This window comes from Zeus faber (assembly GCF_960531495.2).
Source record: "Zeus faber genome assembly, chromosome: 6".
In the NCBI taxonomy this organism is placed as follows: Eukaryota; Metazoa; Chordata; class Actinopteri; order Zeiformes; family Zeidae; genus Zeus; species Zeus faber.
The window spans coordinates 541,702-554,000 of NC_137201.1; the positions used below are offsets into that span (position 1 = coordinate 541,702).

At 42.7% G+C, this 12,299-nt stretch overlaps 1 protein-coding gene across 1 annotated transcript in view; it reads right to left on the bottom strand.

Annotated features, from left to right (window-relative positions):
- Positions 1-8,504, bottom strand: part of LOC307231569 (SH3 and multiple ankyrin repeat domains protein 2-like) — a gene marked incomplete at both ends in the record, with an annotated part of 31,141 nt that extends 22,637 nt beyond the window's left edge. The window contains 4 exons of the mRNA XM_080002333.1: positions 4,443-4,635; positions 6,723-6,992; positions 7,410-7,524; positions 8,433-8,504. Of these exons, the coding sequence (XP_079858459.1) occupies positions 4,443-4,635; positions 6,723-6,992; positions 7,410-7,524; positions 8,433-8,504 (650 nt within the window). The remainder of the gene's footprint in view (positions 1-4,442; positions 4,636-6,722; positions 6,993-7,409; positions 7,525-8,432) is intronic.
- Between the last annotated feature and the right edge of the window lie 3,795 nt (positions 8,505-12,299).

The following is a 12,299-nucleotide window of genomic DNA, read 5'->3' on the forward strand; positions in this document are numbered from 1 at the left end:
AATTCAACCCTTAAATTGTACTACTTTTACACACATGGAGCCATTGTTATGAAACAGCGAAGAAGAAAAACCCTTTGCGTCACACACCTACATCACTTCAGTAAACAGACGGTTAAATCGCAGCACAGGGGTGTTTCGGTCTCACTTGTCTGTGAAAACATTCTTCTCCGTATCGTTATGGATTACGCGAAGCGGGTGGCGGAAGCTCTGAATCATATTTCGGACCTTAATCTGTCAACTGCGATAGATCCAAGTCAGTTTTAGCAGCACGTACAGGACTGCATTTTTCGTGATGATAGTCAGTTTTCCGAGGGCGACACGGAGAACGACAGCAATGCTAAATCTGATATTACTCCGGACTTGGAGAACATTTCAAACAGTGGATTTCAAACTTAATGTGATGATGAAACTAAATATTTTCAAGAACTACAGGAGGAGACTGACGATACGTCTGTTGTTGTTACAAAGGAAGAAGTCAATGACGTGAGGTTGGTGACAGATTTTCAGATTTCCGATTTTCTGAGACTTATATTGATAGAATCTAGATTTTGTTGTGTTGTCCGTACTTTTAAACTCCAAAATAATTCCACTTTTATAAAACATATATATTCTTACTGTTAAATAAAATAATTTTTAAAAACAACATTTTTTGTGTATTGTTGAGCTGTTCGTCCCTTACATGACCATCTCCCGAGGTCATGTAAGGGACAAGCCCTAAACTGAACAGTCAGCATACATCAGTCTTTTTGTTTTTTTTATTTTGGCAGCTGATAGAAAACTACAAATGAACGCCATCTTCAAAAGAAGGATGGTTGTAGCTATGAAGGCTGTGATTGGCTAGCTGAGAAGCAACATCAGAGAACAGCTAAACAAAGAAACAAGACTACGATTGGCTCAAAATTTATTTCTGATTATTTCTTGACATAAAAAGAGACGAGATATGTAAATGAACAAACCCCTCGTCACGACGATTAAAGATATAAGAACAAAGGGATAAATCAGTTACAGTTTCGCGAAGCCACCTCAGAGTTTCGTTGCGGTGTCTGTACTTATCTGATACACAATAAAACCTGTACGCATCAGCTTCTGCTTTGTTCCAGTGATTTTTTTTGTTTTGTTTTTAAGGTCGCAGGAAGGAACACCTCGCCGAGCCCGAGTTTTTCAAACCTCAGGCTGAGCTATATAATGAGCATGAGATGCAGGCTCTTCTGCACAGGCCTTGGTTGTAAATCTTCTCAGCGACAATAATTTACAGATTTTGGTTTAAATCTTTTTAAACCATAATAACCTAACTATGATAAAATCACACCTTTCGGCCCAAATTCTTCTAGCCACAACAGTAGGAATTGCTGACGTCACTGACGTCACTTCTGTAAACAAGATGAGGATCCGGTTTCACTTGTCTGTGAAAACTTTAATTTCCCTGTGTTGTTATTGATTATGAGATGCGGGTGGAGGAAGATCTAAATCATATCGCGGAATTTTATCTGACCAGTGCAATAAATCCAAGTCAGTATTAGCAGCACGTACTGGACTTCATTTTTTGCGATGATAGTCAGTTCTCCAACAGCGACGCTAAGAACGGCAGCGTTGCTGAATCTGATATTAAGATGAAACTGAATATTTTCAAGAACCACCGGAGGAGACGAACGATACGCCCGTTGTTGTTTTGTTGGAAGCTCTGATTCTCCACTTTCAAATGATGCAAAAAAGAAAAATGCGGTATAAGGTGGGTCACATATACATGTGGTACTTTGCAAATGAATTGCAACCATTACAATAAAATAAACAAATTAAATAAATGGCCCACTCTTCTCGCTTTCCTTCACAGGAAGTGCTCCTTCCCCCACGGTGGGTTAAACCTAGTGAATCAAATGAAACAGCTAATTTTACTGAGTGACTCGTCAAGAACCAAGTCTCCAAAAAGAGTCAAATTTTTCATAATGAGCAGAGCTCTGCTGTGACATTGATAGAAATGCAGTCTGCACAATACTAGAATATTGTCAGACGATAAATAAATAATTAATCAAATTGTCTTTGTTTACCTTTAAGTACCTCCAAACAGCCAACATTTTCTTTCTTTTACATTACGTTGGTATCGGTTTGAGTATTGGATAATTTTTATGAGTACAGTACATGAGCACAGTATAGGCTGTGTAAATTTGACCACCACAGAATCTGAAAATACAGTATATATGACACTGATCCGCCAGTGAAAACCGGCCAATACCGGTCAAGGCCGATCGATTAGTCCATCTCGGTTTTATATGTTAACACGGTCACATGTTTGTGCTTTATTATAACTCTCCCAATTCCTTTTTTACCTCAGAAATGCAGCGGTACACCTCGTGGATACTGATACTCAGCTCAGTGCGCTGAGTATCAGCGGATGTTGAGTGAGAGGGAGGAGAGGGGTTACAGAACAGGTTGTAGGATCTGGTCCAATTCCAGGGATGTAGTTTAAATACCCAATAAATATACAGTATTTTTTCATTTTGAGTGATTTCTATCATTAAATTACATGTGTATATGTATATTATATATATATATATATATATAATTGTATTTTTTTGCATAGCTTCAGCTGGCATTTCGTACCTTTGTTGCGTAGTTGCTATACAAAATGCATGCAGGTTGGCAGGTCTGCATTAGCCAGCAACAGTAAAGGTGTCAGAGAATTTTCTACAAGGCATGTTTTTTATTTTCTATTTTAAAGTAGTATTTGACATTGAACTCAGTATTTCCAGTATTAAGAAATAAACTGTACCTGTTTCTTTTTAGAAAAATATATCAAGGTTGAGCTTCACATTGGGGTTCAGGTTCATTTTACCCATGTTGTCCTAGGTAGGGCTATGACTATGAGTCTATGTAGTATAACACAGAAATATTATGAATATATTCAGGAGATACAATAAGAAATTATATATTTAAACTGACCAGTGTGCACTTAAGATATGACATATTATATTAAGTTCTGATTAACTAAGCAAGGTTCAAATTTAAGATATTAAATACATTTGTATTATGTTTTTATTATTTATTATTATTCCTTTTTTAATATCTTGAAGACTGGACCCAGATTCAGAAGAGAAGGTCAATGACAATTTCGTCACTATGTGCCCAGTACTGAGATAGTGATGGGCGGCATGGAACTGTGTCATCTCAATAAAAGGGGGAGTTAAGTTGCCTAGCTCCAGTGAAGGTAAAGAAGTAACCCTACCACAGTTATTAAGTGATACACCTTGAGTTTTTATGACAAATAATAATTAATTCCTTTATCTGCTGGGAACAGTGATTTTTAGTTGTGGTTGGGTTGCCAGGTATGAACTTCAAGGCCACCACGCCAACAAAACTAAGGGCTCTGTGTCAAAAATACAAATGTATTGTATATGTATGTGAATGTAGCTCTTGAAGATGAAGATTGTGTTTTTATGTTTTTATTTTGCACTGTGCTTTTGTATGCCTGTGAGGGGCATACCTGTGCAGTGAAATGCACAGTTCAAATTAATAGTTCTTTGTTTATATATATATATATATATATATATATATATATATATATATATATATATATATATATATACATATATATATATAGTACACTACATACTATAATTTATCATTACGACATTGGATTTGCTAATTGTTAAATGTATAGAGTGTGTTTATTAAATTTGTAGATCAATTGGTAATTATTATGGTATGGTCCAGTGGGAGTGGCCTAGCTTTTAAAAGGGCTGAAACTAGTTCAGACTGGGAGAAAGACTGAGAGGCTGCTGAGCTGTGCAAACAGACGATTGCGTCCTCTGGTTGGAAACATTGCTAAAACTATTGCTTTAAATAATGTTCTTATTTTCAATGTATGTTGTTTTTTCACAGGAGCTAGGCTAGTTGTAGCCCTTGTAGCAGTCTTGTGTTGATAATGCAAGACTAACAACATCACCACCTCTGTACTGGACACCCAACAGTCTGTGTGTCCACACACACATTACTGTCTATGCTGATGTACTGGTAGAAAAAAGGCTGCATGTTTATTTAAAATGCGGTGGGTTCATTTTTTATTTATTTTCTGAGCAATTTACAATGGTTTACATGTTCTTATATTCAATCCAAAAATATTGCATGGGGTTGAAATTATTTTAATTAATTTTAACTATACCATGATAGCACATGGGATCATTTTTCCGCATTTGAAATTAGAATAGTTCATATATGACGTCCAAGGACTATATTGATTGAGGAGCGGATCAAAAAAATGTGCTTTAAATTCGTCTTCATGAAAATGTACAGACAATATTGTTCAATGTATTTTTGTCTGCTAGAATAACCTGCTCAACCACGAAAGAGATGGAGAGTTTTATCACCAATTACATTTAACGACAGAGCTGAAGCAGAACACGAAAAAAACTGAAGGATCTATGCGTAGAAGGAATCAATAACAGTACCTTGCGGGTTTGTTAGGGGTGAACAGGCCATGCTTTCCCAGGTCTGAGTAGGGGTTCTCTGGTATCTGAGCAGCGGCCCGGCGATTTAGGAGGCTTTGCTGGGCCGTCAGAGCGGTGGGGGTACTGTGCTTACCATCGGGGACAAAGGCCTCGTCGAGAGGGCAGTCGTGGTAGAACAGGCTCTGCTCTGCCACTGAAAAAAAAGGATGACAACACGATTTCCATCTGAATTGCAGGTTCATGACACACACACGTGGTATGCCAGGTGTTTTTTTTTTTGTTATCCTTGCAACTTACTGAGGTTAGAATTAAGTGTGGTTTGAGAGTGGAGACATATACCCATCAGATTCAATTGTAATTCAGTTGTCTTAGCTTTTGCAACCCACCACCTCCCCCGTCTCCTCTCTTTCTCCTTTCTCCATCCCATAGGAACCAGGAACCAATGTGGTTTATGCCAAATTCTGACCGTACCTCCTGCATGTCATAGCAGAAATTTAGATAGATTCACCAGAGCATGCAACGTTTTTGCTTCCACTTCTAGAGTGTGTGTGTGTGCGTGTGTGTGTGTGTGTGTCATATGCAATGACACCGGTGGCCTTCCTGTTCAATGGAATTTGGGAGTATTAATAGTGGAAAGGCACTACTTAGCCCGACAAAACACAGCAGCTCCTTTTAGGAAACCCACAAGGAGTGGGAGTAATGTAAGCTATTGATAGTGGCGATAGTGGCGCCGCCCCTAGCGGTCGCCTGCGCCGGCGCTCCAGTTTCTTTCTTACTCTTTAGTATTTTTTTCCTTTTTTTATATCTTATTCTATAAGTATTCCACTTACTGTATTACGTTTTAGGAGTCAGTTAGTCGGTCTATTAGAAAGGAATTTTCTACTTTTTATTTTATTTTATTTTTGTACTTTTTCCTAGGACTTCTTGTGTGCTATCACCGGGTGCGTTGCATTACATTTCACTGCATATATGTATGGAAGTATGTATATGTATGTGACAAATAAAAATCTTGAATCTTGAATCTTGAATCTTGATATTGAGTTTGATTGCTTTTGAAAGGAATATATTCCACTTTTTATGACTCACATGTTTGCCGGATTGAACTGCATTTAACACACAGCAGAGAAACTGCAGAAGAGCATTCAAAGTTTGTCAATAGTAAAGTGTTCAGCAAACCTATCCTTTAATAATTTTGCTTGAAGTGAAGTTGCAGTCTACCCTACCAAATGTAAGCTGCAATGATGTGGGGAAAATGTTGCTACAATTGTTTATTTTATATTTTTTGTTGGCTCTATTATCCTCCTTGGACTTTCTTGTGAGTGTCTACTGCGGTATCTGAGAAAACAAAATGTCCAGACTTAGTTAAGCCAGACTAAGAATTTTACTTATCAAAGAAAGATAACATGTTTGAACTTAAAAGCCACATTTATTAAATTAGGATTTAAATAATTTGCTACAGTAAACTCTCAAGGAATCATGTGTGATTCAAGTACACCGTGGACGTTATTTAACGTAAGTTCAGAGCTGAAATCTTCCTCAACCCAAATTCTCTGGGACCCTATTACCATTGGGTTAATGTCAAAACAGGTTTAATTATATAACGACTGTGGTGGGCCAAGGGGGCGTGGTCAAGCACCGCTGCAGACAGGCGGTTTAGGCTCCCATCCCGGGGCCACTCAGCTGCTGCCGATCAGACAATGGAGGGACTCTGCTGGTTCGTCCGATCCTAAAACCAGAAGTAGGGTTTGTTGTCCCCGCAGTGAGGCTGGGCGTGCTTGCGGGACATGGTGCAGACCGGGCGAGACGAGCAAGTTACCCAAGCCCCCAGGACACAACATGACCCGACACGTCGGGGGCGCACCTAAGCACCGATCTATGATTTCCTTAATTGTCTGCGAGCATTTGACTTTGATTTGTCGTTTTGGCCCACCAGCCACCTTTTGTTTAATTCTGTGAATAAATACAACCGGCGCTGTTTTGCCTCCACCTCCGCCTGCCTCCTCTTCCTCAGTCCCTGGCCCTGCACCAGAACACACCTTTACAATGACATTGAGGGAAGTAGAAAATTAGGATAACTCTCTAAAACATCAAAATATCCCGATCTTTAAATATAATTTCAAGGTATAAAGGAGAAAAGTCTGACTTGTGTTAAAACATTTACCCACAGGTAAATCAAAGGGAAACCTATACAAAAGTAATATATGAACCGAGCACGGTGGTAGCAAGGCATATACAATATTGTATGGGCTGGACCCAGAAGAAGAAAAGAGAAACACCCACCTGTGCCTACTCTCCACTCTCCCCCAGTATTCCCTTCTTCTCCCTCGGTGGTGGCCTGACCGGTAGGAGGGACATCTCGCTGGAAGCCCCTTTTACCGGAGGTGTGAGAGGAGGAGCCAGCATAGGATGATGGGGATGGAGAAGAGGGAGGGGAGGGGGGAGAGACGCCGGGGGGCGGGGGGATGTCTTCTGAGGTGTCGGGCATGGAGAGGCTCCTAGCAAATTTGAGCATCGGCGGTGACAAGAACTGCTTCTCCTCCTCCGTGATACCTGGGGGGGGGGGGGGGGGGGGTTAACCAATTTAAGTCAGGCATCCTACTGAAATTAGTGAAATACTAGGCCTGCTTGCATTGTTTGTAATTATGAGCAGATTTTGAAATTTGGAAAACAAACAAAATATGCAAAAAAAGAAAGATAAAATGAATAACATCATATACCATTATTTACTAAATGCCAAACTGAGAACAAAAAGATGAGAAACATTTTTTATAAAAAAAAAAATTGAATTTTGTTTTTATGAATTCTCATAAATTTTGAATATGTATTTAATAATGTTTTAACAAGTAGAATCCATCCATGTTTAGTGTGAAAAATATAAGATAATTACAAGTTATTATTATTACTATTATTATTATGATATTTCTTTTCAAGCTTATCATTTTCACGTTATAATAGTCCTTTACATACCTATGGACTTCTGTCTCCTGATGGTGCCTTGTTTCAGTATACCCAAGCAGGCAGCTCTGGGATTAGCTGGGAACATCTGTCTCTGCATAGACACTTCCTGAATATCACATATGGACTGCAACGCAAAGACACAGTGACCAACTCATTGGAGAACTTCTTGGTCTTGACTTCCATAAGCCACACCCAGCTTATTTCAGGCATGTCAGATGGCTGTCGTGAATTGGTCACTAAGGGGCTGAACGAGCATGAACAAAAGAGGTGAATTTGAGGGTGTGGAGGTAATTATTCATCAAGTTTTTGAAAATAACCTTTTCAATGAAAGCTTGTTTTTTTAACAGTTCAAATCAGTCATTTATCAAAAACATACAGCCTTGACCATATAATCTTTCAGTAGTTTTGCAATAGTAGTGCCTAAGAAAAGCATTCAATAGCTAAAACATAATAATAATGGTGGTGGCCTTAAAGTGTTTTGATATTTAAGCCTGGCTACATTTGTGTCATGTAGAATTAACTGCAAAAAATATTCATGTATTATGATTAGGGCCAGGATTACGCACACTTCTAGCCAACCTTTTATTTAACCTAAAAATAAGGCATTGTCTACCTCAATTGGTTTGGCAAAGGAATGCTGGCAAGAGAGGAAGGAAGATTAGGGAGGCTTTGATTTAATGCTAATATATATTTTTTCTTCACAGAGAAACAAGATTTCGCTCAGATTGCCATATAGCTCAAAAATGCAAATCTAGAGTTTGTACCTGTATGGCCACATTTTTCAAATTGTCCGTGTGAGATCTTACTTACTCCCAAGAAGGCCACAGTTAAATACATTCAAAAAACATAATGTATGTAGGTCGGATGAATACCAGGTTGCCTACCAAATTTGAGCAGCTGTGTGTGTGTGTGTGTGTGTGTGTATGTGTGTGTGTGCGTGTGTGTGTGTGTATGTGTGTGTGTGTGTGTGTGTGTGTGTGTGTGTGTGTGTGTGTGTGTGTGTGTGTGCGTAGGCTGCTCCTTTATGCTTACATTCATCTCAGGTTTGAAAGGGAAGCAGTGACCGGATGGCTGTGTCTTGGAAACTGTTCTCCTGGTCTCCATATTGGAAGCACTGTTAGTGTCCCACAATGGCATGTCTTCCTGCTCGTCTAAAAACAAACACACACACACACACACACACAATTGCAAACCTCAGCATATATCGTAGTATCTAAAGCACTATCTAAGCTGTTCCCAGTAATGCTAACATCTAACTACGCTAACAAAGTTGACAAAAATAAATGAAGTTAAAGTAATGTACTTGGGTAAGTCAAATTATTTTGTGAAACACATTTATATAGATGGCTGTGGATCAGAAGGGACAAGCCGTGGATGAATGCAGGAAGGGCCAGCAACCCAACTTGCATCTTCTATGAAGAAGAACCCAATTTAGCTACGAAAAGTCCCAAGAAAACACACCCCCAGGGGAGCCCGAGGGGGGGGCAGAATGAGCACCCCAAACGGACAGACAATCAGGCAACGACCCATGCAACTGAAACAACGACGACAACAACAGTGCTATGCATATGCGGCAAGAGCTGCAAAAACTTGCGGGGTCTGAAGATCCAGCTGGCCAAGATGTTGTGTTTGGTAGGCGAGCAGCTGGAGCAACGCACAAGGAGCAACCTTGGTGAGATGCAGGAGGAGACAGGCCAGGAGTCACCCCACAGTGCCCAGAACCTCCGAGTTCCCGAAGCTCTAGTACCATCCACAGCACAACAACACCAGCGAGTTAAGTGGCCCCCAGCCAGCCGCAAGAACGAGTTGTGCCAATTCGATGAGGACGTGGACAGTATCCTGGAAGCAACCTTGAAGGCGGAAGCAGATAGGAGACTTAAAGCAATGACGACCATAATCATCAGCCTCGGCACTGAGAGGTTTGGTACAGTGGAGAAGCGTGGTACCAAAGGCCAATACATCAAGATCCGCAGGGCAGAGAAGATTACGCAGCTGAGACAAGAACTGCGACTTCTGAAAAGGCAGTTCAAGGAGGCTAGCAAGGAGGAGAAGAGCGGGCTTGCAGAGCTCCGTAACATCCTCAGAAAGAGACTCATAACTCTCCGTATAGTAGACTGGCACAGGAGGCGTACCAGAGAAACCACTGACTTTAACACCAAACAGCCCAGTTTGAAAGAATTTCAAGCTGTGGTCAAGGCTGCCAGGGCCAACTCAGCACCTGAACCCAGTGGAGTGCCTTACCTGGTGTATAAGAGGTGCCCCAAGCTCACGTTCCGTCTTTGGAAGATCCTGAGGGTGATCTGGAGGAGGGGGAAGGTAGCCCAAGAATGGAGATTTGCAGAAGGAGTATAGGAAAAACACATAAAGAGTCTCGGGAAAACCTTCAACTGCTCCCTGAACGACGCTGCCTCCATCAGCGCAACCAACCAAGAACTAGAGGGATGGCTGAAAACTGTTGACAGATCAGGACTCCCGCGGAATATCAAAGCCTGGATATACCAGCATGGCATCCTACCTAGGATTTGGCCTCTGCTGGTGTATGAATTTCAACTATCAACTGTCTAGGGGTTTGAGAGGAGGATTAGCCGTCATCTCCGTAGGTGGTTGGGATTGCCAAGAGGCCTGAGCAGCATTGCCCTGTCCGGCAACAGTAATAAACTGACACTCCCCTGCAACAGTCTGAGTGAGGAGTTCAAGGTTGCCAGAGCTAGGGAGGTGTTGCAATACAGGGAGTTCAGGGATCCAAAACTCAACCAGGCAGGCATTGAGGTGAGGACCAGAAGGAAGTGGCGGGCACTGGAAGCAGTGGACCAGGCGGAACCACATCTACGCCACAGAGCGCTGGTGGGATCTGTGGCTGTTAGCAGAGCAGGACTGGGCACCATACTAACCACCAACTACAGCAAGACAAAGGGGAAAGAGAGGGGGGACTTGGTCCAGAAGGAAGTGAGAGCTGGGGTCGAGGAGCTGTGTGCGAGCCAGATGGTGGAAATGAGGCAGCAGGGTGAATGGACCAGGTGGGAACAGGCAGTGGATCGCAAGATCACATGGTCTGAGTTATAGAAGGCTGAACCCTTCTGCATCAAGTTCCTCATTCAATCTGTGTACGATGTTCTGCCCAGCCCATCTAACCTCTTCTGTTGGGGCAAGGTAGGCTCACCATCATGTCCCTTGTGCCAAGGAAGAGGAACACTGGAGCACATCCTCAGCACTTGTCCTAAAGCTTTGGGAGAGGGCCAGTACCGCTGGCGACATGACCAAGTGCTGAAGGCCATCGCTGAGTCCATTTGTAGCGCCATCGACCAGAGCAAGCGTCTCCCACCTTCAAGATGGGAAATCGCATTCGTGAGAGCGGGAGAACATCCAAACCCGCGCCCAAAAGCTCAGGCAGGTCTTCTTGGGTCAGCTCACGACTGGCAAATGAGGGTGGACCTGGAAACCAAACTCAAAATCCCAGAAGCCATCGTAGAGACCACCCTTTACCCGGATATTGTGCTGTTCTCGGAAACATCCAAACAAGTGGTCATGCTGGAGCTCACAGTGCCTTGGGAGGAACGAATGGAAGAGGCCAAAGAAAGGAAGAGGGAGAAATATGCAGAGCTGGTGGAAAGGTGCTACAGACAGGGGTGGTGTGCAAAGTGTTTGCCCATCAAGGTGGGAGGCAGGGGCTTTGTGAGTAAGTCCTTGTGCAAAGCCTATAGCCTCCTGGGCATCACTGGTGTGTACAAAAGAAAGGCCATTGATAGAGCTTCAGAGGCAGCGGAGAAAGCCTCTAGATGGCTGTGAACCAGAAGGGACAAGCCATGAATGAATGCTTCTTGGACACAGGCCAGGGACTGATCACTCCCGGTCGGGTTGCCTGGGTGAGGGTGTCTGAAGTTGAAAGACCCGAAACACCCTATGATCCCAGGTACTATCACTGAGGATGTGTCCAAGTGCATCATGAGATGTATTTTACTATCAAATCCACCACCATCTGTCCTTCCATATTCCTCTCCTTGACACTGGGTTCAGGTGCTGAGTTGGCCCTGGCAGCCTTGACCACAGCTTGAAATTCTTTCAAACTGGGCTGTTTGGTGTTAAAGTCAGTGGTTTCTCTGGTACGCCTCCTGTGCCAGTCTACTATACGGAGAGTTATGAGTCTCTTTCTGAGGATGTTACGGAGCTCTGCAAGCCCGCTCTTCTCCTCCTTGCTAGCCTCCTTGAACTGCCTTTTCAGAAGTCGCAGTTCTTGTCTCAGCTGCGTAATCTTCTCTGCCCTGCGGATCTTGATGTATTGGCCTTTGGTACCACGCTTCTCCACTGTACCAAACCTCTCAGTGCCGAGGCTGATGATTATGGTCGTCATTGCTTTAAGTCTCCTATCTGCTTCCGCCTTCAAGGTTGCTTCCAGGATACTGTCCACGTCCTCATCGAATTGGCACAACTCGTTCTTGCGGCTGGCTGGGGGCCACTTAACTCGCTGGTGTTGTTGTGCTGTGGATGGTACTAGAGCTTCGGGAACTCGGACACTGGGCACTGTGGGGTGACTCCTGGCCTGTCTCCTCCTGCATCTCACCAAGGTTGCTCTCCTTGACTCCTCTCCATACCTACCCACCTTCTCGTCACCTATGTCTCTAATCCCTTCGCCAACATGCCCATTGAGATCTGGTTCAACGACCACTCTCTCTCCCTTGGGGACGCTCTCCACCACTACATCCGTGGCGATAGGTGGCGCCGCCCCTTGCGGTCGCCTGCACCGGCGCTCCGGTTGACTCTTGCACTTTTTAGTATTTTTTTCCATTTTTTATTATAATGTCGTCAAAAAAGCATCGGCAGTTACCTCATACGACCACGATGCACTCATTGATATAAAAATTTCCCTAAACGAACAACTTTGGGACTTTTTATCCGTGGAAG